General features: G+C 54.9%; 1 protein-coding gene across 4 annotated transcripts in view; it reads right to left on the bottom strand.

The window, feature by feature from the left end:
• Positions 1–26,773, bottom strand: part of KCNC4 (potassium voltage-gated channel subfamily C member 4) — a 30,008-nt gene extending 3,235 nt beyond the window's left edge. The window contains exons 1-5 of one of the 4 annotated variants that reach the window (XM_063178174.1): positions 26,385–26,773; positions 23,910–24,656; positions 17,418–18,354; positions 14,139–14,324; positions 6,397–6,756 (exon numbers count right to left, since the gene is read on the bottom strand). In XM_063178174.1, coding sequence (XP_063034244.1) covers positions 6,629–6,756; positions 14,139–14,324; positions 17,418–18,354; positions 23,910–24,656; positions 26,385–26,558 — 2,172 coding nt within the window. In that variant the 5' untranslated portion in view covers positions 26,559–26,773 and the 3' untranslated portion in view covers positions 6,397–6,628. Of the gene's footprint in view, positions 1–6,396; positions 6,757–6,834; positions 6,915–14,138; positions 14,325–17,417; positions 18,355–23,909; positions 24,657–25,501; positions 25,772–26,384 lie in introns of those variants that run through there. The other 3 variants (XM_063178175.1, XM_063178176.1, XM_063178177.1) reach the window with 3 other exon arrangements.
• Positions 26,774–27,708: the final 935 nt, after the last annotated feature.

The raw sequence follows: 27,708 nt of genomic DNA, 5'->3' as shown, positions 1-27,708 counted from the left end.
GCCCACAGCCTCCAGGGACCTGCCTTGGAAAGCAGCTTCCCAGCCTAGGAAAGAAATTAGCACCACTAAAAATAAATAACAACAGCCCAGATTTTTATTTTTTTTGTCCCCCGGAGCAAACAGCCCTCCTGTCTTGGCTTATGGGTACCAGTTCTGTTCTGCTCTCACCCTCAGTGATGTGCTACCCTTTCCTCAAGCCTATTTTGGGGTGCAGATCTGCCACCATCCTCCACAGAGTGCTGCCCTGAGCAAGGCAGGAGGTTTGGCACAGCTTGGCACAGCCTGGCACAGCTCAGCTCCAAATTACCCCAGGTTTGCTGTGCTGCTCTCAGAGCCATCCCCCCCCAAAATTTCCCCTCATGGGGAGCTCACTCAGTCCTGCCCTCCTGCTTTGAGCATCTCCTCAACAACCTGAAGTGCTCCTGTGGGGGCTGCCAGCTGTGCCAGCTGCGCCAGCTGTGCCAGGACAATGTTTGGGTTGGCTCCGCTCTGCTCTGCTTTGCTCTGCTCTGCTCTGCTCTGCTCTGCTCTGCTCTGGCACAGCAGCCCTGAGCAGGAGGACTTGGGGGTGTTGGGGGATGAGCAGCTCAACATTCCCCAGCCATGTGTGTTGGACCCAGAACCCTCAGGTGATGCCCCAGCCTGGGCAGGAGGGCAGGGGGATTTTCTCTGCTCAGGTGAGACCCTATTACTGCACCTGAGTGGGCACAGCTGGTGAGGGAGAGACAGTGAATCTTGTTTCTTGATCAGAAGGCTGATTTATTAAGATATTATATATAATACATTATTACTATACTAATAGAATATAGAGAGAGGTTTGCAGAGCAGCTAGGCTAGCTAAGAATAGATAGAAAAGAATCTACAACAAAGTTGTGTTCAAGGACTCAGTCCCCTAGCTTGCACTTTGTGATTGGCCCTTAATTATAAACATAGAAAATGAGCCAATCAGGAAACTCCTGTTACATTCCACAGCATCTGATAATAATTGTTTACCACCTTGTCTTCTGAGGCCTCTGGCCTCCAGAAGACACAGAAATCCGAAAGAAAGGATTTCTGTGAAGAAATGTCTGCGACAAGACCCCACCTGCAGATCTGCCCCAGCCCTTGGCTCCAGCATCAGGAGGATTTGGAGCCAGGCTGGCAGAGCTGGGGGTGCTCACCTGGAGAAGAGAAGGCTCCAGGGAGAGCTCAGAGCCCTTTCCAGGGCCTAAAGGGGCTCCAGGAGAGTTGCAGAGGGTCTGGGGACAAGGGATGGAGGGACAGGGTGAGAGGAAATATCTTCCCACTGCCAGAGGGCAGGGATGGATGGGATATTGGGAAGGAATTGTTCCCTGTGAGGGTGGGCAGGCCCTGGCGCAGGTGCCCAGAGCAGCTGGGGCTGTCCCTGGATCCCTGGAATTGTCCAAGGCCAGCCTGGACAGGGCTTGGAGCAACCTGGGATGGTGGAAGGTGTCCCTGCCATGGCGGGAGCTGGAATGGGATGGAATTTAAGGTCCCTTCCTACACAAACAATTCCCTGACTCTTTATTTTTGCACATCCACCAGGACACATTCCCTGCTCCACAGGTGAGGGACACGTTCCTATAACACGCTCAATGCTCATCCCTGGATTCCTGCTCAATCCCATTGCCCTGCAGGAACGAGACCCAGCACACCCATCCCATCCCATCCCATCCCATCCCATCCCATCCCATCCCATCCCATCCCATCCCATCCCATCCCATCCCATCCCATCCCATCCCATCCCATCCCATCCCATCCCATCCCATCCCATCCCATCCCATGGATCCTATCCCATCCCATCCCATCCCATCCCATCCCATCCCATCCCATCCCATCCCATCCCATCCCATCCCATCCCATCCCATCCCATCCCATCCCATCCCATCCCATGGATCCTATCCCATCCCATCTCCATGTCCCCTTTCCATGCTGCCATGCCCCACAATCACTGCAAACTCCTTAATGTTATTTTTTAAAATCCATTTCAGGGCTTGGGCAGGAGCAGTTGCACTCCTCTGGATTTATGCAGTTTCTTGGGAATAAATCCAACAATTTGGCTTTCTCTTGGTGCCTTTACCCTGGGCAGGAATGTGAGCAGGTCCCTGTCCCTGCCTGTCCCACACAGGAGGAAGTGTCACCCTCTTCCCAGGAGCTCACAGATCCTTTCTGAGCCCCCATTTACCTTTTCCATGGGTAAAACCTTGGGCTCAGCTGCCCGGGTGGGGATAAGGAAGTAACAGACTGGGAGTTGGGAGGCTCCTATTTATAAGCTCCTCTGCATCCTATTTTGCATCTGCCTCTGCTCTCCCCGCTCCTCCTCAGCACGGGCCAGCCATGGGGTTGCTATTTATTTTCTGTTTTCCTTTATTGTCAGCAAATAAGCAGCGAGGATTTTTCCTGGCAGAGATGGGGAAGCCAGGAACAGGCTCCTTCTGGGTAGAGCAATTACTCTCCTGACATCTTCACCTCCTGCCCGCCTGCCTGACAGGCCTTTCTATTTCCTCAGCTCTCTCAGGCATCTCCCAAGAAACAGAGCAGTTGTTGCAACAATAAAAATTAATACTTTGCAAGCAAGCTGGGATCGTGGTGCAACCTCCACGCAGTGCTGGACCGAGAGTGTTCCAGGGGGAAAAGAGAAGGAAGGAGCTGAGGCAGGGAACTGCTCCCAAATCCCCCTGAGCCAAAGGCTGCTCTGGTTTGGCTCCTTGCACAGAGGTGGGTGGTCACAGGGGCTCAATCTTAGTCCCAAAGAGGGCAGAGGAATGTGAGGATCCCACCAGGGCAGCCCGGTGTCACCCAGCACCTCTGGAGTGTTCCATGCCAGGCTGGGCAGAGCTTGGAGCAGTCTGGTCTAGAGGAAGCTGTCCCTGCCCTTTGTCCTTCCAACCCAACCATTCCATGGCTCCATCATCTCTGGTGCTGTTCCCACTGCTGAGCATCACACGTGGCAGGGAGAGGGACAGGGGGCACTGGAGCTCTGTGGGGTCTCACCCTGCTGAGCAGCCCACTGTCCCTGGGAGGGTGGGCAGGCCCTGGCACAGGTGCCCAGAGCAGCTGGGGCTGTCCCTGGATCCCTGAAAGTGTCCAAGGCCAGGCTGGACAGGGCTTGGAGCAACCTGGGATGGTGGAAGGTGTCCTCAAGTCCCAGCAGGAGCTGGAATGGGATGGAATTTAAGGTCTTTTTCTACTCAAACAATTCCCTGACTCTGTGATTACTTTTGCACATGACCAGGACACATTCCCTGCTCCACAGGTGAGGGAGATATTCCCATAACACACCCAATGCTCATCCCTGGATTCCTGCTCAATCCCATTGCCCTGACAGGAATGAGACCCAGCACACCCATCCCATCCCATCCCATCCCATCCCATCCCATCCCATCCCATCCCATCCCATCCCATCCCATCCCATCCCATCCCATCCCATCCCATCCCATCCCATCCCATCCCATGTCTCCTTTCCATGCTGCCATGACCCCACATTCACTGCAAACCCCAAATGTTATTTTGTTTAAAATCCATTTTAGAACTTGGGCAGGGGCAGTTGAACTCCTGTGGATTTATGCAGTTTTTTGGGAATAAATCCAATAGTTTGGCTTTCTCCTGGTGCTTTTAGCCTGGGCTAGAACGTGAGCTCCCAGCAGATCCCCAAACACAGATAAGTCCTGCGAGGATATTCAGGGGAAGTATCGTATATTCCTGCTCTATTCTTATCCTCCTCTCCAGGCTGCCAATTTTGGCCACTGTTTGAGATAAAAACCTGGCCTCCAGAGATATTTACAGGTCTGCTCTGATCCACTACAGCTCCTCTTCTAATCTTACCCAGGGATTAACCTGTGCAAAGTCGCCCCCAAAACCAACCCAGACCCCACATAAAAATAACAACAAGCTGTTTTCTCCCTCTGCATCCCCCAAATCCTGCTCAGGAGAAGGCGGGGAGGAAGAGGGACAAGATGCAATGGGTTTTTCAGCAGTTTGGTGCCACCCACTGAAATCCCTCCATCTCCCTTTCGGGGCTGGGCTGTTTTAGAGGAGCTTTTTGCACATTAGTCATCCCTTCTCCAGGGTTGCATAACGCCCCAGCTAAAAATTGCATCCTGCCAGCTCCGTGGCAGCTCCTGCCCAACCCTCCTGGCTCTGCTGGGGATCAGATTTTGGGGGGTCCACCAAGGGTTTTCCACCCCACTCTGGCACTGGAGCTGAGGGGGCAAAGGCAAGGATGGGATCTGCTGGGATCTGTGACTGCTCTGGGTTTAATTCTGTACCTCCAAGAGACTCAAACCCCAAAGTCTGAGCACCTTGATCTGATCCTTCTGCAAAACCAGGGTTCCATACCTGGCTCATCCCCAAAATCCGCTCCTGACCTTGGATAAATCATTTATAAGCCAAACACCACTGAAGCCATGGAGAGTGGCCTTGCCTCTGGCAGGGGCTGGGGATATTCCAGCTCCTCCTGCTTCCAGAGGGAAGGATGAGCCAGAGAAGCACCTGCATGGTGCTGCTGTTCCCAGCCCTTTGCCCAGTTCATGGAATTTTGGGGGATTCTTGAACCTGCCCACGATCAGCACCAGAGCCCAGGATGGCACATCCTGAGCACAGGATGGATGCAGCTCATCCCAATTCCTCCCCAAATCCACGACAATTGTGCCTTCAGCACCAGCTCCTGCCATCCATCCCCAAAACCCAGCCCAAGGCACCAAAAGAATTTGGTTCTTTCACCTCTCTTCTGCTTCCCTTTGCCTCCTGCACAGCGGGGACAGGGAGGGAGGGAGGGAAGTAAGGAAGAAGATGAAAGAAGGAGAAGGAGAAGGAGAAGGAGAAGGAGAAGGAGAAGGAGAAGGAGAAGGAGGAGAAGGAGAAGGAGAAGAAGAAGAAGAAGAAGAAGAAGAAGAAGAAGAAGAAGAAGAAGAAGAAGAAGAAGAAGAAGAAGAAGAAGAAAGAGAAGGGAAGGGAAGGGAAGGGAAGGGAAGGGAAGGGAAGGGAAGGGAAGGGAAGGGAAGGGAAGGGAAGGGAAGGGAAGGGAAGGGAAGGGAAGGGAAGGGAAGGGAAGGGAAGGGAAGGGAAGGGAAGGGAAGGGAAGGGAAGGGAAGGGAAGGGAAGGGAAGGGAAGGGAAGGGAAGGGAAGGGAAGGGAAGGGAAGGGAAGGGAAGGGAAGGGAAGGGAGGAAGGACAAACTCAGAGAGGCTTGGATATGTGCTGGCTGCTCCTCCTGGCAGCCCCTTCTCCACACCAAGGGAAACTGAGGCACAGGAAACCTGGGGTGGAGCAGGAGAGTCCTGGCTGTGGGATCTGCCAAAATCCATCCCAGCTTCTTTCAGGTGCAGGGACCATGGAATCACAGAATCCTCAAAGTTGGAAAAGAGCTCCAAGGTCATCAGGTCCAACCTCACCATTCCCTGAGCACCAGATCCAGTTTGGCCATGACGGAGGCGAAGAGTCTGACCCCAGAAAAGCTCTTGGGGCTCTTTGCTTTTCAAACACATCCAAATCTAAGCTCTCCTCCCCAGAAAAGTCCCTGGGCTCCAGCCCTGACTTGCTCAGAGTGAGGAAAGAGGCCAAGAGAGCACCAGGGGGGATTTGAAAGCAGGGCTGGACGCCCCAAACCAGCCCCTTGCTGCCACCCAAGGCCCAAACCCCTCCAGGGAGGCTGAGCTGGACAGAACTGAAATAAGACAGGGACTGAAGGGTTTGTTCTAGTTCAGGAAGACAACTGAGATCATCCAAAATCATCCCAAAAAACGATACAGGTGAGCAAAAACCAGCAGTGCCACAGGGAGTTTGACTCTCCAGCCTCACCCTCCCAGGGATGGGGAGAGCCTGGCTCAAACCCAGCTCCCATCCCTGTGGAAATGCTCTGGAATCACCACTTCACATCCATCCCAAACAAGGATTCATCCCCCATCTATTTAGGCATAATTTTGCCTCAAATCTCTCTCTCAAATCCCCACCAGCAGCAGCTTTGCCAGAGACCTTTATTCCTCTTGCCACCACTTCCCAGCTCTCATGGGAGCATCCATACCTATCATCCCAACCTCTGTGTGCTCCCTGACCCCTCTCCCAGGACCCTCCAGCCTCTACAGGATCTCAAGGCTGGTTTCCAAGGCCCTCAGGCCCATCCTGAGGTTGGAAGGAGAAAGAAAAAGTAGGATTTAGGCAGAAAAAGGCACAAAACAAGAGGGGAACCGCTGCTGGGCAGGGAATAGAGGTTTATTCATCTATTGCCTCCAGAAACTTGAGGCTGCTTTTAAAAAAAAAACCAAACAAAATAAAACCTAAAAATATATGAATTCAGCCATTCCCAGCACAATGAGATATAATTTCATGAGTCAACTTGTCCTCCTTGTGTTTCCACCACCCTTTAGCCCAACACAAACGGCCCACGGGAGGGAGGGCTCGACACCAGAAGGAATTGCAGGGTTTATTTAGGATGAATAAGGTTTCAAAGAGGGGGAAAACCAGCCCAACACCTCCTCCAGGGACTGCCCATCCACATGGACACCAGACAAGCTCAGTGGAGACGTGATGGAGGAACTGGAGAGGGGGTCAGAACCAGCTCCTGGGGGATGGAGATGTCCCAGCTGGGGCTGCTCGGCGTGGTGGGGAGCAGAGGGACCCCCGAGGTCCTTTAGAGGATGGAGGGCACGGGGGAGCAGGGGTGCTGCAGGGAGCAGGGGGAGCTGCAGCGGGAGGCCAGCGGAGCCCGGCGCGCCGCTCCTCCGTCAATGCTGCTCAGGCTCCGCGACTTTCCACAGCCTCGGGACAGAAAACAGACAGGTTAGAGCCCAGCAGCCTCCTGCCCAAAGCTGGCAGCACCAGGCTGAGCCCCACAACCCCGAGCAAACCCCCTTAAAAAAATTCAGGAAGGGATTTTTGGGGACAAGCAATGCTCAGGCTCCGCGACTTTCCACAGCCTCGGGACGGAAAACAGGTTAGTGCCCATCAGCCTCCTGCCCAAAGCTGGCAGCACCAGGCTGAGCCCCACAACCCCGAGCAAACCCCCTTAAAAACTTCAGGAAGGGATTTTTGGGGATAAGCAGCTCCTGCAGAGCTTCCCACGCCCTTCACGGCCAAATCCAGGGCTCGGAGTCATCAATGAGAGACCAAATTGCTCTGGGAGGCTGTTGGGTTTTTGTTTCCCAAATTGCTCTGAATGAGGAATGAGTCTGGGGATTTTGTGGGCTGAAGCAGACGGGGGAAAAGCAGCAGAACTCAAACAAATATGGGATTTGGAAGGTGTGATTCCCCCAGCTCTGGTTTTTACACCCCTGTAGCAGCAGGCTGCTGCTGACACCTTTCTGTGTGCAAAGGAGCAGGTAGACATGCTCATCCTTTTCCATTAGAAATTGCATTAAAGAGCAAATATTTCTGTTTCTTTAAGCATGGGGACACTTCACACTGCCCCAAAGAGCCAGGAATTTCTCCAGCTTTTATTGAACAAGGAAATGTTCTCGCAGGTCAAAAGCCACTTTGCTTGCTGGGAAGACACAAAGTCTTTGCACTGAAAATTGGACTTTTAGATCCACAAAGCATCACTGCTAAGGATGAGTCTGTTCCCTGGATCTGCTGCCAAAACATGGAAAATTAATGATGCTCCCAGCTGCGATGTGCCCAATGTCCCTGTGCCTGGACCTTCCCTGGGAGCACCTGGCTGAGCAAACCCAGCCAAGCCTGAGCCTTCCCAAGGCACCAGCGAGATCCAGGGAAAGCAAGGAGCAGGGAAGCAGCCTTTGTGTGGGGGGAGCAGAGGGAGGCAGCTCCTGACAGCAGAAAAACAAGGTGATGGATGGTTCCTTCAGCAGTGCCAGCCTTGGAATCCCTCCCTGTGTCCCAGCCCAGGAGTTCGTGGCACATCTTTGGGCTCTGCTGGTTTGGGTTTGGATCAGGGATCAATTCTCGCAGCAGAGCAGTCCCAGCATCACCTCACACATCCCCAAGGGTGTGCTGAGACAGGAGCATCACCTGGGAAAGGCTCCAGAGCACTCACTACCTCTGCAATTCTGGGGCTTGTCCCCTTTTTTAGGGTTTTCCCAGCCCCAGCCGGGATTCTCCAACCCCAGCCCCTGAGGACACTCAGCTCCTCAGCTCCTCCAGCTGTGCAGCAGAGGCAGCTCCAGGGGGCAGAGGAACCTTCCTAAACCTGTTGCTGAATCCAGCACAGCTCTCCCTCCCTGCAGTGGAAGCAGGAGCAGCAGCAGGCCTGAGCAGAAGAGCAATTTCCTTATTTATCCTTGGCATGGATCCACACAGAGAGAGAGGAGGGAACGAGCACAGCCCTGAGCTGGGGGGAGCTGGGAGTTTCCCACCCACAGCAGCTGATGCAAAGACCACCCTGCTCCCCACAACACTCCCAAAAACTAATTTTTCCTTCCTCTTGCTCTTTTCCTGTGTGTGCTGAGCTCTTGGAGGAGCTCACGCATTTCCCTGAGTGTGGGAAGCAGCTGTGCTGAAATCCAAGTGGTCCCTGAGAGCTTGGGGTAACTCCAGGACCCAAGCAGCCCCAACAGGAGGTGTTGTGGGGTCAGGGTTTGGTGGGAGCTGCCAGCAGGGCCCTGCTGATGGGTTTATGGGGTTTATGGGGTTTATGAGATGGGCTTTGCCTCTCACTCCAAACTATGAACAGAAAAGGTGCAAACAGGCAAAGAAACAGGGTCAAAATCCCACTGCTCACTCTGATTGAGTCTCAACCATCACATTTTGGGGCAGAACTTCATAAAGATGTTTGATTTCCCCACGGACCCTCTGCAATGCAGCATCAGGGGCAAACCTGCCCCAAGCCCAACACTTCATTCTCCCCATCAGTTTATCCCAAGCCACAATTGCAGGAGCACCTGGGAAGGAGCTCAAGACTCAGTCCCTCAAGGCTGTCGTGGTTTCCCACCACACCCAGGGCTGGATAAAGCCACAAGTGGACAAGGGGGTTGTGCTCTGCTAATAAACAGAGCTGGTGTCCCAGTAACTCACCCTGGGGCAACCCAGAGTCCCTGGAAGCACTTTAGGAACTTTAGGAAAGGGTTTGCAGCCAATAAAGGAGTGCTGGGTGACCCTGGGGCTCCTCCCTGGCCATGGCACTGCTCCCTGCAGGCTCTGAGTGCTCACACAGGCACAGGCTGGGAGCTGTGCCAGAGGGATGGGGTAGAGCAGGGAGGCAGCAAAGGAAGGCAGGAAAAGGAAAGTAAAGAAGGAAAGCAAAGACAGCACCAGAAAGGTGCTGCTGCTGGGGACAGAGGCCTGGCACACAGCTCCTGTGGGGTTGGGGACAGAGGCCTGGCACACAGCTGTTGTGGGGTTGGGGACAGAGGCCTGGCACTCAGCTCCTGTGGGGCTGGGGACAGACAGAGCCCTGGCACACAGCTCCTGTGGGGTTGGGGACAGACAGAGGCCTGGCACTCAGCTCATGTGGGGTTGGGGACAGACAGAGGCCTGGCACTCAGCTCCTGTGGGGCTGGGGACAGACAGAGCCCTGTGGGGTTGGGGACAGAGGCCTGGTAAACAGATCCTGTGGGGCTGGGGACAGACAGAGCCCTGGCACACAGCTCCTGTGGGGTTGGGGACAGAGGCCTGGCACAGCTCCTGTGGGGTTGGGGACAGAGGCCTGGCACACAGCTGTTGTGGGGTTGGGGACAGAGGCCTGGCACACAGCTCCTGTGGGGTTGGGGACAGAGGCCTGGCACTCAGCTCCTGTGGGGCTGGGGACAGACAGAGGCCTGGCACTCAGCTCCTGTGGGGTTGGGGACAGACAGAGGCCTGGCACTCAGCTCCTGTGGGGCTGGGGACAGACAGAGGCCTGGCACTCAGCTCCTGTGGGGTTGGGGACAGACAGAGGCCTGTCACAGCTCCTGTGGGGTTGGGGACAGAGGCCTGGCACTCAGCTCCTGTGGGGCTGGGGACAGACAGAGGCCTGGCACACGGCTCCTGTGGGGCTGGGGACAGACAGAGGCCTGGCACTCAGCTCCTGTGGGGCTGGGGACAGACAGAGGCCTGGCACTCAGCTCCTGTGGGGCTGGGGACAGACAGAGGCCTGGCACACGGCTCCTGTGGGGTTGGGGACAGACAGAGGCCTGACACTCGGCTCCTGTGGGGTCCTGTCCCTGTGCAAATGTTGGCTGCTCCTCAGTCTCCCCTAGCCAGGCAACTCCAGCTCCCGTGAGTGTTCCCAGCTTGATCCCATCCCACATGCTCAGGCCATGTGGGAGTCACAGCCCTGCACTGACACCAACAGTGAAAATCAGCTGCACCATGCTCTACAGAGACAAAAATTGCTGCTGTGCCATGTTAATAAAGCAGCTGGAGTGTTTTAAGACACACACAGATGTGGCATTTGGGGCCATGGGTTACTGGCCAGGTGCTGGAGGGAGGTTGGACTCGTAGAGCTCTTTTCCAGCCCAGGTGATTCCATGGTTCCACCCTCACCAGTCTCACTGGCTGGACTCACCCTGCCTCCATGTCCCTCCACCCAAACAGAGGACCAAGGCAGGTGTCTGAGCCAGCAGGACACTTTTTTGGGAAGTGCTGGGAAGGACCCCAGTGCTGAGGGGACATAAAGGCTCTGAAGCCATCCCTGGCAGCCAGGGAACAGAGCAACACCACTGCAGGCAGCCACAGGAGCAAAAACACATTCCACACAGGAATCCACAGCCCAATCTGCTCCAGGCTCAGGTCCAAGGGCAGGAGCAGCTCCTCTCTGAGCTGCCCCAACAAGACCAACCCAGAGTTGGGGTTAAACCACGATGGATGCTGAGATCTGCAGCTCATTCCCAAAGCAGCTCCCTCCCCTGATTTCCACAGCTTGCACAGACACCAGTACCTGTCCCAGGATCTGACAGATGGCCATCTGAGAGTCGGGCTCAGAACCAAGCTCATCTCAATTTGCAGAGCTGCCAACATCCCAGTACCAGAACAAACAGCCTCAGCAGGAGATAAATCAGGACCCAGGCAAGAGGAGCCTCTGCGGCTCCCAAGGGATTTTGGCTGGAGGCTGCTTCACCCCCTGGTCACCTCTGGCCATCTCTGGTCACCTCTGGTCATCTTTGGTCACCCCCGGACACCTCTACTGATCTCTGGGCATTTCTGGTCACCTCTGGTCATCTCTGGCCATCTCTGGTCACCTCTGGCCATCTCTGGTCACCTCTGGTCATCTTTGGTCACCCCTGGACACCTCTGCTGATCTCTGGCCATTTCTGGTCACCTCTGGCCATCTTTGGCCATCTCTGGTCACCTCTGGTCATGTCTGGTCATCTCTGGCCATCTCTGGTCATCTCTGGTCACCTCTGGACACCTCTGGTCATCTCTGGTCACCCAAGGCCAGCCCTGACCTCCCAGGACAGCCTCCCACCATCTGTCCCACAGCCCAAGCAGGACAGGGGCACTGAGGTTCCCCTCAAAAAGGTCTCAATAATTTCTGGAGTTCCTCTGGACCCAGATTCAGCCTTCTCCAGCTGCAGCACCATTCCAGCAACATGGGAATGAGTGACCCATGCACAGCTCCTGTTTGGAAGTGTGAAAGGCACTCTGAAATTTGCAGGGGAGACCCCAGAACACCCCAAGAAGCATCACTACAGTGCCCTTTCAAAGAGCTGCTGTGCCACCACACAAGGACAGAAATCTCCTGGTCTCCTGTGATGGGATTTGGGAGTGAGTGAAAGCAGCTCTGGATCCTCAACTCTCAGAGCTGCTCCACTTCTCCTGGCTTCAGTGGGACCAGATTCAAATGCCTCAGCTGAAGCCTGGCTCCAGCATTTGCTGAGGAGGAAAATCAGCTCTGGTTTCATCTGTCTCCTCCATCCCTCCAGCTCAGCATTCCCCCTCCCAGTCTGGAGTGGGACTAAACCTCTCTCCCCTCTCCACATTCACAGGAAACGGCACTTCCAGGGAAAAAACATCAGGCATTTCAAGCAGATATTTGATGGCACCCCAAGGATGAGCAGAGCTGTTCCTCTCTGTCCTCTTTCTGAGGCTGAGCAGCAATGCCAAAGGGAATCCTTGATTTCCCAGGAGGAAACAACCAACTTGCTCCTACTACTGATGAATGTGATTGCACCCAAACACCTCCCTGTGTCCCATCAAAAGGAACAAACCCTTCAAAGCTCCTGGGGAGCAGCTCAGAGATGCAGCATATCATCCCTGCTCCTGCCTGGTCCCAGCTCCCTGTGAGCAACGGGCAGCACTTGGTTCCAGGGAGGGAGAAGTAGGTCAGCTCTGCAGCTACAGCATCCCACACCAGCCTGGACACACAAAAACCCTGCACAACTGGGAACCTGAGCTGTGCCCTAAGAGTTATCCCAGAAATCCAGGGTGCAGAAGGGTTTTGGGACTGGAGTTACCCTCTCTAGGGCTGGAGTGCTGAGGGATGGGCAAAGGAGCAGAGAACTCTGAGACTAGGTTGAAGATGATTTCGTTTTGTCATGGGAAGAAGAGTTTTGTGTTTTCCTGATTCATCTCCCCGTCAGTTTCCCATGGAAAACCTCAACACATAGCACAGCTCCTGTTCCAAGCCCAGAGGAGCCTTTCTGGCAGCCCAGAGCTGCCCTAAGAGTTATCCCAGCAATCCAGGGTGCAGCTGGGTTTTGGGGCTCTGGATTTATCCTCTCTGGGGCTGGAGTGCTGAGGGATGGGCAAAGGAGCAGAGAACTCTGATACCACTGTTGGGGAAGATGAAACAGGAAAGCCTTATAAATATAATTGTCTGGCAAAAGATTTTGAGAATATGGAAACTATAAGCGAAATTGAAATGAAAGCAAGCTTTGAGATCCCTCAGTTACTGAACAACTGGAAAACAATGGTGTGGCCAGCTGAAGGTGATCCCCTTTTGATGGAACAACACCCTCTGCTTGCAGACAGCTCCAAGGGTCAGAGCAGACCCTGCCAGCTTGGCAGAAGGGATCCAAAGACGAGTTTTTAGGGTTTAAAATGTAACACAGTATGGTAATGTAATGATTCTTATGGGCTGTGTGTAAACGCTATAGGATTTGTATCTTGTACTAAATTGGCTAGTGAGAATCAGAATATTCAACACAGAAGAAGATTTATTGTATTGTAACGGGAACCTCACTCTCTTACTCTCTTATTCTCTCTTTTACTCTCTCATCCTCTTTACCACTCTCTTGCCTTCTCTCTCTTTACCTCTCTCTCCCTCTTTTGGGCCTGGCAGCTCCCAGCAGGGCCCTGCACCCAGGCCCTTTGCAATAACCCACAAGTTCCCAGCCCTGGCTGCAGAGATCTCTCCTCTCCATCCATCCCCACCATCCTACCCCCCGACGCTCCTACAGACCACGTTGAAATAGATTTTGTTTTGTCATGGGAAGAAGAGTTTTGTGTTTTCCTGACTCATCTCCCCCTCAGTTTCCTATGGAAAACCTCAACACTTAGCACAGCTCCTGTTCCAAGCCCAGAGGAGCCTTTCTGGCAGCTCAGAGCTGCTGGCAAGGCAGCGCTGACACATCTCAGCTCCCCACGCTCGAACCCACCAAAAGCCACCACAGGAGAGAGCAGGGGAAAAGAGTCTGGGTTTTTTTTTTTCCTACTGAAAACCTTTTGGTCACCTTCAGTCACAACCTCACCGTGTCCTCAGGAGAGATGTCCCACACATACCATCCAGAAATGAGGGGTTGAAACCCAGGGAGAAGAGCTGCAGGGGGAGAGGTTGGAGCACTGTGCACCCAAGGAGGGCAGAGCAGCCAGCATTGGGTCACAGACCCCAAAGGGGAATCACAGACCTCAAATGGGAGTCACAGACCCCAAATGGAGGTCATAGACCCCAAATGGGAGTCACAGACCTCAAACAGGGGTCACAGACCCCAAATGAAGGTCACAGATCTCAACTAAGAGTCACAGATCCCAAACAGGAGTCACAGACCTCAAATGGGGGTCACAGACCCCAAATGGAGGTCACAGACCCCAAACAGGGGTCACTGGGGAGGAGAACACTGGGGAGGAGAACACAAAATGTGGAGCCAACATGGAGAGATGTGTTGGGTGGAGGTGAAGCAGATGGGCAGGAAGATGTGGGTTTGGGGGGCAGAGGACAGCCAGGCAGGTGGATGGAGATGAACCAGTCTTGGGTCAGCCCAACAAACCTACACTCAACCTCCACGTGTCCCTCCCCATGCAAGTCCTGCTCGCACCTCCAGCCGTTTTACCTTTCTGGATGCCTCCATCTGCTGCACAGGAGAAGTCCCCCGTGGCCAGCAGGAAGCACGTGGAGGATTTCTTGTTCTTGTCGCGGGTGCTGGAGCGCCGCATCGGCCGCTGCTCCTCGTCCATGGGGGACAGCGGCTGCTCCTCGTCCGACAGCACCACGTTGGCCTCCCCGTTCTGCTTGGAGTCTGCAGGGAGGGAGGGAGGTGCCACAGAGCCATCAGCAGCTGGCAAACTGTGAGAGTCTGTCTGAATTTTCCCTCATTTGCCTCACCATTGTCATTTGGGGACCACTGAAGAGAAGACCCCCCCCGCTGTTGCAGACATATTTTATGAAAAATCCTTTCCTTAGGATTTTTCCTCCTGAGAAGTTGAAAGGCCTCAGGAACAAAATGTCAACAATGATTATCTGCTGCTGTGGAATGCAACAGGTGCATCTGTGATTGGTCTCATGTTGGTTGTTTCTAATTAATGGCCAATCACAGTCAGCTGGCTCAGACTCTTTGTCTGAGCCACAAGCCTTTGTTATCATTCCTTCTTTTTCTATTCTTAGCCAGCCTTTTGATGAAATTCTTTCTTCTATTCTTTTAGTACAGTTTTAATATAATATATATCATCAAATAATAAATCAAGCCTGCTGAAACATGGAGTCAGATCCTCATCTCTTCCCTCAACCTGAGACCCCTGTGAACACGGTCACACGCCACTGTCCTCTTTGTAGGAGAAAGTCAAATACACCACAGGCCCGAGACCTGAGCACAGTGCTACCTATTGTCCACAGGTGTTGTTTGCTGTGTGCTACACTGAGCCCAGTGAGAATAAGAAGGGGGCACCAAGGCCTTTTTGCAACAACAGCCTGGGAAGCTGTCCCACCTCTCAGCCTGGCTGGACTTCTCCTGAGTTTCAGGTGATCCCCCCACAGAAGACCCTCACCTGTTTTACAACCGCCATGACAGACAGACTGAGATGTAAGAAGCTTCTCCATCAAGGACTGAGACAGGGAACCCCCATGTGAAAAGGCCCCTCTGCTCCTTCCAAGGACTGGGACTGAAACCCCCAACCCAGGGGAGGTATAAGGGGGAAGCAAGCTGACCAAAGCGAGATGTTTGCCAGCAGGCTGTGACCACTGGACCAAGAAAAAAATGGCTCTCATTTACTGCTGAGAGCATGGACTACCTGTTACATCTGTTCCTTATTGTATCTGTTTCCCCCTCCTTCGCAATTTCCAATAGAGTTATCATAATAAAAACCTCTGAGTTAGCTAGAGATTTTGAGATCTCCCCGACAAAACAGGCGGATCCTTGACTGGACCAAAGGACTTCATCTCTATGTTTGGTAGTTATATCCCTCTCTCTCTCTCTCTCTTTCTCTCTCTTTTCTCTCTCGTTCTCTTATTTTCCTCTCCCTTAATCCCTCTATCACATTTTGCTGTGGCCATTCAATAAAGGTGCATTTGTTTTGATTATCACTGCAAACCCCCTGTGCCATGTCGGGGTTCTTTTTGCACCCTGAGATCAATCCACGAACCATCATGAAGTCCGTTGGTAAGGACGGATCATGACACAAACCCACAGCACAAACTGCTCAGGGTGGCCAGGAGGGGCTGGTCAGAGCGTGCAAGAAGCAGAAGAGCAGGCTGCAGGTGGCCCAAAGCAACACCAGCCAGTTCAGCTGCTGCTTTCACCTGGACACGCTCATTTAGCACAGCCAGGGGAGCAGGACTGTCACAGACATCTTTTATGAAAAATCCTTTCCTTAGGATTTTTCCTCCTGAGAAGCTGAGAGGCCTCAGGGACAAAATGTAAGCAATGATTATCTGCTGCTGTGGAATGCAACAGGTGCATCTGTGATTGGTCTCATGTGGTTGTTTCTAATTAATGGCCAATCACAGTCAGCTGGCTCAGACTCTCTGTCCAAGACAGAAGCTTTTGTTATCATTCCTTCTTTTTCTATTCTGAGCTAGCCTTCTGATGAAATCCTTTCTTCTATTCTTTTAGTATAGTTTCAATGTAATCTATATCATAAAATAATAACTCAAGCCTTCTGAAACATGGAATCAGATCCTCGTCTCTTCCCTCTTCCTCAGACCCCTGTGAACACGGTCAAACAGGACAAACACAGATATGATTCCAAGCAGCTCCAGTCCTGCTGAGGGTTATAAAACCTGCTGGGGATGAAACACCCCAGGTTTTGTGAGATCCACCCACCCTAATTGGAGGGAATTAGCTCTCCAAAATTCACACTGCTGAGGAGCGGGCTGCTCGGGGTGGTGGGAAGTGCTAATTTATGTCCCCTGGCTCCCTGGTTCCTTGGCTGAGAAGATGCTCTGCCACGTGAGGGCCTGGCCTGGGCTCCTGGCTCTGACTGCTCCCTGCTGCCAGGGCCCCTGGGGCAGATGGGATTCACAGGCATGTGGAAAAAGGAGATTTATAAAAGGAAAGAGCTGTTTGGGGCACCCAGAGCTCCCTGTTTCCTCAGCAGGGAAAGCCCCATCCCTGTTAAATGCCTCAGTGTTGGGCAAGGACACAACCCCACCATGGTGCCTCCTGTTTCAGACACCCCAGAGGTGCCACTGGCAGCAAACCAAGACAAAGGGGGCAGAGCAGCCACCAGGGCCAGCACTGACTGTGGGGCAGGGCTCACACAGACCCCCAAAGGTAGCCAGGGGATGGTGCCCACAGCTGCCCACGGCTGAGGCTGTGCCTTCTAAGAAAAGGATCACCAAACCTCTAAACTTTAGCCCAGTGCATGAGACAAAAATAAAGAGCAATGTCCAGGGACTGGTTTTGCTCAGGATTTGGAGCAGCAGCACAGGGATTCTGTCTATCAGCAGATGAATGAGGAGGTGGGGTCAAGCCCCGGGGAATGTCCCTGGATTTATCAATTTTGGTGAAAGTTACCCTGATTTATGGTGGGAGAAAGCAAAGGAAAAATCTGTGCCAAGGGCATGACCAGACTAACATGAGAGGAGTGGCCTTACTTCTGTCACTGTGAGGGAGGGGTGGGTTAGGCAGGGACACCTTGAAAGCCACTTCAGCGGCTTGATCTGTGCCATCAGGAGGGAAGGATATGGATTTTGGGAAAGCAGGTAGCCTTTTCCCCCTGCTTGGATGGGAGATTCAACCTGCAGTGTCCTGCTCCACCAGCATGGCCCCCAACACCCTTACACCTGAGGGGCCCCACCCAGAGCTGGGACACAGGGGATGGTGCAGGACCAAACAAACTGCCCTGAGAGCTCCCGGAGGTCTCCCTCTCCCTCAGCCCCACTTTTGGGGTCTCACCTGACCGTTTCCTCTCAGTCACCCCCTCCTCCACTGCCAGTGGGCATGTGTCGCTCTGGGTGCTGTTCCGGGGCGAGTTCTCCTCGGATTTGCCGTAGGTGGGTGAGTCCAGCTGGGCTGGACGGGGTATATGCTTTTTCTTCTTCTTTGGCAGCTTCTGCTTGGCCATGGCCAAGGAATAATACATCCCAAAGTTATTGACGATGACGGGCACGGGCATGGCGATGGTCAGCACCCCGGCCAGCGCGCACAGGGCGCCCACCACCATCCCTGACCAGGTCTTGGGGTACATGTCACCATAGCCCAGGGTGGTCATGGTGACCACGGCCCACCAGAAGCCGATGGGGATGTTCTTAAAGTGAGTGTGGTCGTTCCCGGTGGGGTCGGACGTCTTGGCTCCGATCCGCTCGGCGTAGTAGATCATGGTGGCGAAAATCAAGACCCCCAAGGCGAGGAAGATGATGAGGAGCAGGAATTCGTTGGTGCTGGCCCGCAGAGTGTGGCCCAGCACGCGCAGACCCACAAAGTGCCGCGTCAGCTTGAAGATCCGCAGGATGCGCACGAAGCGAACGACCCGCAGGAAACCCAGCACGTCCCGGGCAGCCTTGGAGGACAGGCCACTGAGACCCACCTCCAGGTAGAAGGGCAAGATGGCCACGAAGTCAATGATGTTGAGCAGGTTTTTAATGAAGAGAAGCTTGTCTGGGCAGCAGATGATGCGAACCAGGAACTCGAGGGTGAACCACAGCACGCAGACCCCTTCGATGTAGGTGAGGATGGGCTCCGTCTCCACCTTGTGGGTCAGCAGCACCGTGGTGGTGTTGCCCACCACCAGGGTCTCCGTCACGTTGACGTTGATGTTGAAGGCCTCGTGTGTCTCCAGGCAGAAGGTTGTGATGGAGACCAGGATGAAGAAAAGCGAGGCGAAAGCAACCACCTGTGAAAGTCAAAGTTACACGGGCTGTGAGCTGATGTGGGGCCGCCTGTTCTGTCTGTAGGAGATCAAAACACTCCAGATGCTGCCACCCAGTGCCCCAAGACCAAGGGTGGAGAATGAGGAGAAATTCCTCGACCTCTCCCATGGGTTATGTGGGGCAATCTGTTCGGTTTGGAGGAAGTCAAGACACTCCAGATGCTGCCACCCACTGCCCCAAGACCAAGGGTGGAGAATGAGGAGGGATCCCTGGACCTCTCCCATGGATTGACAGCAAACCTCAGTGCCTGGGGCCATCAGTCCAGGACCTTCTCCAAGTGCTCTAACCAGTGCAGGAGAAGGTGTGCTGGGCTCCCCAGCTGTGCAGTGGTGGGGATGAGGAGGAACTGGGACAGTCTGGGACTGGAGCAATCTTCCGATGGGAACAGACATGAAAATGGAATTTTGACAGGACAAATTCAATGGGCTTTCCCCCTCATTCATCACAAACCCTTCCAGATGCCAGGTTCACACTGTTCACAGCCATGAGCTTTGGGGTCTGGATGTGTCAGAGACATCATTCACCCCCTTCCTGAGGGTCAGTGGTGGGTGATGTGCCCACCACAGAAGGTACAGGACCAGGGGAGGAGCAGGCAGAGCTCAGCCTCCTGCTGCTACCTGCACCTGGTGACATCCAAATGTTCCCATTTCTCCGCTCTGCCCAAGCAGGGAGATTATTGTCCGCTCCATGTCACCTCCTCCTCCCTTCTCCTCACCATGGATGTGAGCAAGGAGGGGCCAGCAGCACGCACTGGAAGTCACAGGCTGTGTCACAAAGTTCCCCCTTGTGCTCCCATCAATCCTGCTCAGCTCCCTCCCTTCCTCACAGCGAGCCCATTACCTGGAGCAGGTTTCCAAAAGCCACCCCCCAAAAAAACCCCAGCTTTGTCGCCATGATATTTTATAAAAAATCCTTTTGCCAGGATATTTTCTCCTGAGAAGCTGACAAGCTTCACCTTCTCCATGTTTTGCTGCTTTGGAATGTGATCTGGAGAATTGTTTACCCTGCATGTGAAATCGTTTTTACTTGATGACCAACGACAGCCACCTGTGTTGAAGCTGTGAGCAGCCACAAGATTTTATTATCATTCTTTTTCATTCCTTGCTAGCCTTCTGATGAAATCCTTTCTTTAGTACAGTTATAATATATCATTTTCTTTTAATGTAATATATATCATAAAATAATAGATCTGAAACATGGAGTCAAGATTCTCATCTCTTCCCTTGTCCCTGTGAATATCACCACACAGCTTCAGAGCAGAAAAACTCTTGTTCCACCTCCCTGCAGCACTAAACTCCGGTGGTTTCAGCTTCCCCAGAGCAGGTCCTGCTGCAGCCCCTGTGCTGGACGTGACCTTTTGCTGTCAGAGCCACCCAAGCGGCCGCTCCTGGCGGAGCAGCACCGTGAGGCTGCTCCAGGCACAGCCCGGATCCTCGGCTGGAGTGAATCAGCAGCAGAGACAGCCTGAGTCACGCTGGAGGAACACCCGACCCCCGGGTGTCCTGTGGCAGCCCCGAGCCTGCCTGGAGTGTCCTTAGGGCTGTCCCCAAGGGCAGAGCCACATGGGGCCACCATGGACATCACCAGCCCTGCAGGAGTTGGGTGTGAAGTTTAAATCTGGTGTTAAATAACGAAGAAACCTCTGGAAGATGGTTTTCCTGCCCCACTGAGAGACACCTGCTCGGGGATGCAGTGAGATGCTCTCACCTCTCAGTCAGACCCCTCTGGGCTGTGCATGGGGATTCGGCTCTGAGGGCTGACCTGTCGTGTCCAACAAACAAATCCAACACAATTGGGATCTTAAAGCAAGGCCAGCTTAAGCAGACAAGTGTCTCTACACTGTGGTGGCACAGCCAAAATAATCCGCTTTTCAGCTGAGGGCTGAGTCACGTTCCTGAGCTTCCCTGTATGGGGGATCTTGGGAAAACCTGAAGAGTAAAAATTTAGACTTAAAGCAAAGTAGAAAGGAAAAAAAAATCACCCAGGAAGGGAGGGAGACCATGCAAATACTTGAGTAATGAAGCAGCCCTGCTGCTGGGTGTGAGGTGAGACCTGATTTAGCCCAAGGAGCAAAATCAGCCTTTATAAATAGAAGTTGGGTTCACAGCCAGTGCCAACCATTGTGTCCCCCCAGAGTGCTGCTCCAGTTCCGTGTCTGACCCAAGATATCTCACCTCAGCCTCAGTGTCTGCTCCAAACTCAAGTCCTTTTCCAAACCTGCCTTTAAATTAAAATAAAATCTATGTATAAACCCAGTACTACCAATACGCACCAAACAAATCCTCCAGAACCTGCTGATGTTCTACACAATATTGAGCAGTGCTGCTCCAGTTCCGTGTCTGACCCAAGATATCTCACCTCAGCCTCAGTGTCTGCTCCAAACTCAAGTCCTTTTCCAAAACTGTATTTAAAATAAAATGAAATCAATGTATAAACCCAGTACTACTAATACACACCAAACAGGTTCTCCAGAACCTGCTGATGTTCTACACAATATTGACCTGCACTCAACAGCTTGCCATAGGTGTCACCAAAAAATCCATGACCCTACAGAGGGTCACCAGCCTGAAAGTCCCCATGAAAGTGAGGTCAGGAGTCTCCAAGCTGGGCTGCAAAGGGTAAAAACAACCAGGAGCTGCACGTAAGGAGAGTTTGGACATGGAGGTAAAATCCCAGCCAGGGTAGTTCCCCATGGGGAGGAGAAGTGTAAAGCTCCAGCTGGGACAGCGGCTGCACCAGGGACCAAACATTCCCAGAGTGAGGAGCCAGGGACCCCACGGCCATCGATGGTGCACAGAGAAGAGGCTAAAACATGGGAGAGATTTCCAACCACACGCTCACAGTGCTGCCAGCTCAGGAGGAGAAGTGCTGGAGGGTGGGAAAGATGGAAATAACGAGGAGCCAACTGAGTCAGGGCCCGAGGGGCTGCTCCGTGGAGAGGAGGAGCGATGACCAACGGAGAAATTCAGCTCTGGAGGCTCTTAGTCACAGCTGCCACACAGAGAGGGAGAGTGTACATGGACAGCCTGGGACTGCTTCTTCCCAAGGTTTGGCAACCTGCTGTCCAGCTGCTCCAGTACATTCCTGCAGCCAGAAGCACCTCTGGGGCTCTGGCAAGAAAGGGGGAGACCCCAAAATGGGGTATCAAAGACATCCCAACCACTGCTAACCTCACCCACCACCAAAGCCAGGGCAGCAGCAGGAATGTTGTACCCACACAAATCCCACAGCATCCTGGTGCTGGATGGTGGCTCCAGGCAGGAGCTGGGTGCACTCAGGAATTTGGGCTGGTTGCATTGCTCTGTGCCTCAGTTTCCCCTCTTGCCAGAGCAGTTCCCCTAAGCTGTGGTAAAACTACATGGGTATTTTTTCCTGTTGCCTCTGGAAGTTGATCGTTCCCATGGCACTGCTGAGCTGAACATTTATGTAGAGCAGTGAGAAGGAAGCAGGGAGATCCCAGCACAAACTGGTCCCACTCCAGCCCCAGCTGGGCCTCAATCACCACCATCTCTGCTCCCTCCAGCACATTCCTCCTGCTAAAGCCTTTCCAGGATCAGCTCAGCACTCAGGAAAAGCAGAACCAAATGACACCAAGGGGAAAAAAAGGAGTTGAATTATTGTGCCTGGGTTTATTTTTAATTTTGTTTAATTTTTTATTTGGAGCTTTACACCACTCAGAGCATCTCTCTGAGGTGAAGAGCCCTCAGAGATGGGCAGAGGTGGGGGTACCCTTTTAAAATGGGTTCAGCTCTTGCTGCCCAAGCATTCTCTGCATGTGTGTGTGTGTTGCTCTAACATTTGCTGCAAAAACACCTCCTTGCCAAACTGACCCCTGCCCCGCGTGCTGCTCGTGGGTGTGAAATGCCTGCAGAATTTCTTACCATTGATGGAGTTTTTTTACACCTCTAAATGCATCCAGAATTCATCTCCATCCCAACTGCCTGCCTGGGTGTGTGTGGCAGATTTATCAGCTGGGCGTGCCAGGGGCTGGGTGGGCATTGGGGGGTCGGGGCAGAGCTTTGGGGATGATCTATGAGGAGCTGGGAGAGGAGACACATGCGCAGAGCAGCGCCTGAACACGGGCTGGGAGCCTGCAGACACGTCGGGGTTTGGGGGACACGTCCTGGGCACGTTGGTGCATGTGGGGAGGGACAACTTGGGTGCCCAGGGAGTGTGCAAAGGGGTCTGGGTTTTGGGGGACATATCCTGGGCACCTTGGTGGGGATGGACAGCCTGGGTGCCCAGGAAGGGTCTGGGTTTTGGGGGACATGTCCTGGGCACGTTGGTGCCCGTGGGGAGGGACAGGGTGCATGCCCAGGGAGGGTGAGGGTCTGGGTTTTGGGGAACAAGTCCTGGACATGTCCTGGGCCCATAGAGAGGGACAGCTTGGGTGCCCAGGGAGGGTGCAAAGGGGTCTGGGTTTTGGGGGACATATCCTGGGCACCTTGGTGGGGATGGACAGCCTGGGTGCCCAGGAAGGGTCTGGGTTTTAGGGGACACGTCCTGGGCATGTTGGTGCTCATGGGGAAGGACAGTCTGCATGCCCAGGGAAGGTGGGGAGGGTCTGGGTTTTGTGGGATGTGTCCTGGGCACGTTGGTGCTCATGGGGAGGGACAGCCTGGGTGCCCAGGGAGAATGCAAAGGGGTCTGGGTTTTGGGGAGCACATCCTGGGCCCATAGAGAGGGACAGCCTGGGTGCACAAGGAGGGTCTGGGTTTTAGGGGACACATCCTGGGCATGTTGGTGGCCGTGGGGAGGGACAGCCTGCGTGCCCAGGGAGTCTGGGGGGGTCTCTACTGTGTGGAAGAGCTCACATGTGCACACACACGGTGCCAGGGCCATGTATGGTGAGGGGACTGCAGGACCCTGATGGGGTCTGTGGGGTGTCAGCAGCACCTGATGGGCTCCATGAGTCACAGGGGTGACCCTGGTGGTGATAGCGGGCAGGGGGTGCAGTGGCACAGGGTGTCCTTTGGGGCTGTGGGCCCTACACGTGAGGAGCATGATGAGGATCCTGACCCCCAGCCCTGACCTCCACTCCACACCTGGGCTGTTCAATGTGGGTTTTGGCATGGTGCAGCCCAGCAGGAGGAACCCAAACATCCTATCCTAGAGCATCCTGAAACTCTGCCAGGAGTCAGCCCTGCCAAGGACAATCCCTCACCTCTGAGTGCCCAGGAGGTGCCCGGGGAGCGCTTGAGGGTTCAAAGGGGGCAGGGATTGTGCTTGCCCCCAGTTTCAGCCCAGATGTGATGCGTTGGGAGGTGATTGGGAGACAATGGAAGAGGTGTCCCGTAGGATGGGACATGGCTCATGTACCCCACAGCAGGAGGGGGACAGTTAATGCCGACACTCTGGGTTTTGGGGGACACATCCTCCCAACACTCTGGGTTTTGGGAGGGCCTCACGTAACCCACCAGGAAAGCCAGCCTTGCCCTCAGGGACGGGGAGGTGAAGACACAACCCCAGCACGGCCCCATCCATCCCACCTCCCCTCCGGCATGTTTCAGGTGCTTACCCTTGCCGCCTTGGACGAGTAGGGATCCTCAAAGAGCGCCCACATCTTGGGCTGCCAGTTCCTGCAGCATCCACCCCCTCCAGCCGCCCCTGCTGCCCCGGGAGGCCTGTCATCCATGCCCAGGCGCTGCAGGGCCATCTCCCTACCCCCTTCCTCTTCAGCCTCCTCTCCAGCAGCCCCTCCGCCAGGCTCGGGACTCTCAAAGATGTCCAGGGCCTCCTCGGCGTCGCGGTGCTGCCGGTAGGTCATCCAGCAGCAGGGCTCCACGTCGGTCTCGTCGATGCCCCAGTAGGTGAGCTCCTCCTCGAAGAGGGGCCCGCAGATGTCCGCGGGGCAGTGCAGCTTCCCCGTGCGGTAGTAGTTGAGCACGTAGGAGAAGATGCCGGGGTGCCGGTCGAAGAAGAACTCGTTGCTTTTGCCATCAAAGTCAAAGTTGCTCTGGGCGTCGGGGTCGGCCAGCCAGGCCAGGCGGGTGCCCGGCAGAGTCCGCAGGGTGCTCTTGTAGGTCTCATGCCGGGTGCCGCCCACGTTGATGGTGATCTTGTCCGACTCTTCCCCTTTGCCCATCTCTTCCTTCAGGCATGTTTTGGAGGGTGGTTTGTTCCCAGACTTGCGTCCACGGTAGGAGGAGACACACACCGAGCTGATCATAGATTTCGGTGGATGGGAGATGCCCACAACGTGCACCCTTCCTCCGGGCGAGGAGCTGGGGCTCGGCCAAGGCGGGAGGGGAGGACGGAGACGGGACTGGGGAGGGGAAAAGGGGGGGCTCAGCCTCGGCTCTGGCCTCGGGGGGAGCCGCGCCGGAGCCGCGCCGGACACCGCAGGCAGCCGGGGGACAGCAGGGGAGGCTGCAACCTCCACCCCCTCCAAAGCCACCCCCCCAAAATAAAACCGCCCTAAACCCGGGGCCAGCCCAGCCCCGCCGGGCAGCAACAAGTGCGGGATGGAGGGGCCAGCAGCGGGCGGGGGGGTGCGGCAGCCGGGGGGATGCGGGCCCGGCCGGGAGGATGCAGGGGAAGGGCTGGGGGGATGCCGAGCCCGGCCGGGCGCTGTGTCCCCCCCTCCGCTCCCGGTACCTGCAGCGCCCGGCGCGGGGGGGCCCCGCCGCCCGCCCCTCCCGCTCCGGCGGCTCCGCGCTCCCTCCGCCCCCCCGGGCCGGGCTCGGTGAGCAGGCGGCGGCCGGGGGGGCTCGGACCCGGTTAGCGGCGGAGAGAGGGGGGGATGGATGCGCCCTTTCCGTCTCCCGCTGTCCCTCCCTGCCCGGGGGTTCACGGCTGGCCGGGCCGGGGGGGCCCTGTTGCGCCCCGGCGGTGCCTCCTCCCCGCGGGGATCAACGCGAGGGAGGCGGCGGGAGCGGCTGCGGGGCTTTGATAGCGCTGGGAGCTCGCGGTGGGGTTACGGGAACCGCGGACCCCCCGCCCCAGCGCCCAGCCCCGCAGCGCCCAGCCCCGCACCGCTGCCCTCCCTCCCATCCCCACATCCATCCCTCCCCTCCATCCCTCCATCCATCCTTCCCTCCATCCCCTCCACCCCCAGCCCATCCCTCCGCCTACCCCCGGCTCCCCCGCACCCCCCGGCACCGGGCTCACCTCCCCGCGGGGCCCGGCGTGCCGCTGAGGGTCTCGGGGGGTCGGTGTCAGCGAGGAGTGAACCCCGGACACCCCAGCTCCTCTTCGCGCCGGAGGGGAAATGCAGCCCAGAGCTGCCTGCGGATCTGGAGCCAGCTCTTGGCAGAGGCTCCCGCAGATCCCATCCCTCCCTGGCTCGCAATGCCTCGCTCACCCAGAGGTCAGCGGAGACCGACCCCGGGGCCGGTGGGGAGCTGGGCGGCTGCACTCGGGGCTGACCCCCCTCCCCTCCCACCGCCCTCCCCGAGCATCTCCCCGCCCTGTTTCTGCTCCTGCGTGCGAGCTGCCCCTTTCCGCAGCGGCTGCCGGGGCTCGGGGTACCAACCACCCCCAGAGCCATCGATTCATCCCCTAAACCCCCATCCCTGGGGGGCTCCGAGCCCCCTGGAACGCTGCCGGTGCTGACCTCCGGGGCTGGGCAGGGCGTGCGGGGCTGCGGTGCCCCCGGGCCGAGGCTGCCCCCAAGGTGGGGAACTGAGGCTCATCCTGCCAGCGATGTTTACTTCTGCGCTGGCACTGCTGCACTGAGGGCTGGGGGATGTTTTGGGGTCATAGAAGGGGTGCAAATCCAGCACAGGCCTGGCATTGGGGTGGGGGGGCTCACCCAAGAGGGACAGCACTCAGTAAGGGAGTTTTCGGGGACGTGGAGGGGGGGATGCTGCCTCAGCACCCCTCTCTGCACCCCCCTGTCACCCCACCAGAGCCCCTCCTCACCCCCTGCCCAGGTTTGTCCCCCCTGTTCTTGATGCGCCCCCCAAAATCCATTGAGCACTGGGGCCAGCCGGAGAAAACGCTCCACCCCAAAAAACCCACGAGGCGCGAGAGAGCCACGCTGCGATCTTACCGCCGAGAAAGCCCCAAGAAAGCTCCAAGTGTGACAGCAACTCCGCAGCTGCCAGGGCCGGCTCCGGAGCGGGTGGAGGCTGCCGAGGCTCCACACCCGAAGCAGCCCGAGCTGCACCCGCGGGAGAGCCTGGAGCCCGAGGGAAAAGCGTGCTGGAAAGATCGAGCCTTGCATCACCGGCCAGGCATCGCAGCTCGGCTCCTGAGCAGGCCAGCAGTGAGGGATGCTGCGACCTGATGCTGATGGTTTATCTGTTTTATCTGCCGACTTTCATCCCGCCAGGAAAAGCTCCGTGCACCCGAGCGCGGCCGCTCCTGGGGTGGGAGGAGGTGGCCAAGCAGACAAATGAGTTGTTTCTGGGGAAGGAAGAGATCTTTTAGCCAGCAACACCCGCCCAAAGCTGTCTGCTCTCTCGAAATATGCCTTCTGATTTTTAATGTCCATGGGAAAGGGAAAAAAAAAAAAAAAAAAAAAGGAAAGAAAATAGAGAAGGAGAGAAAATGGAAAGAGCTGGATAAATAAGGGCCTTTTTTGGAGGAGGAAAGAGTCACTTCTTGCCTGCAAGGCATCTGAGATAACATCCAAAGGATGGAATGAAGAGCAGGACCTGGAAGATCTCAAAAAAAAAAAAAAAAAAAAAGAAAAAAAAATAAAATAGAGAGAGAGAAAGGAGACAAAATAGAAAGATCTGGATAAATAAATAAGGGCCTTTTTGGAGGAGGAAAGAATCACTTTCTGGAGGAAAGAATCATGTCCTTCATGGGACACCCAAGGCTCAAGGCACTGAGATAACATCCAAAGAATGGAATGAAGAGCAGGACCTGGAAGATTTCAGGAAAAAAATAAAAGCAAAAGAAAATAGAGAGAAGGAGAGAAAATGGAGAGAGCTGGATAAATAAATAAATAAGGGCCTTTATGGAGCAAAAGTCACTTCTGCAGGGATGTCCTGCACAGCTCAAGGCATCTCAGATAACATCCAAAGGATGGAATGAAGAGCAGGACTTGGAAGATCTTGAAAAAATAAAAACAAGAAAAAGAAAAAAAAAAAGAAAATAGAGAGAGAAAAGGGGGGAAAATGGAAAGAACTGGATGAATATGGGCCCTTTTGAAGCAAGAGTCACTTCTGCAGGGATGTCCTGCAAGGCATCTGAGATAACATCCAAAGAATGGAATGAAGAGCAGGACCTGGAAGATCTCAGGAAAAAAAAAAGAAGGGGGGGGGGAAAGAAAATAGAGAGAGAGAAGGAGAGAAAATGGAAAGAGCTGGATAAATAAATAAATAAATAAATAAATAAATAAATAAATAAATAAGGGCCTTTTTGGA

Source organism: Melospiza melodia, chromosome 28 (genome assembly GCF_035770615.1).
Source record: "Melospiza melodia melodia isolate bMelMel2 chromosome 28, bMelMel2.pri, whole genome shotgun sequence".
Taxonomy (NCBI): Eukaryota; Metazoa; Chordata; class Aves; order Passeriformes; family Passerellidae; genus Melospiza; species Melospiza melodia.
The sequence above is the reverse complement of the archived record's forward strand: the minus strand, read 5'-3'. Positions and strand labels throughout refer to the sequence as shown.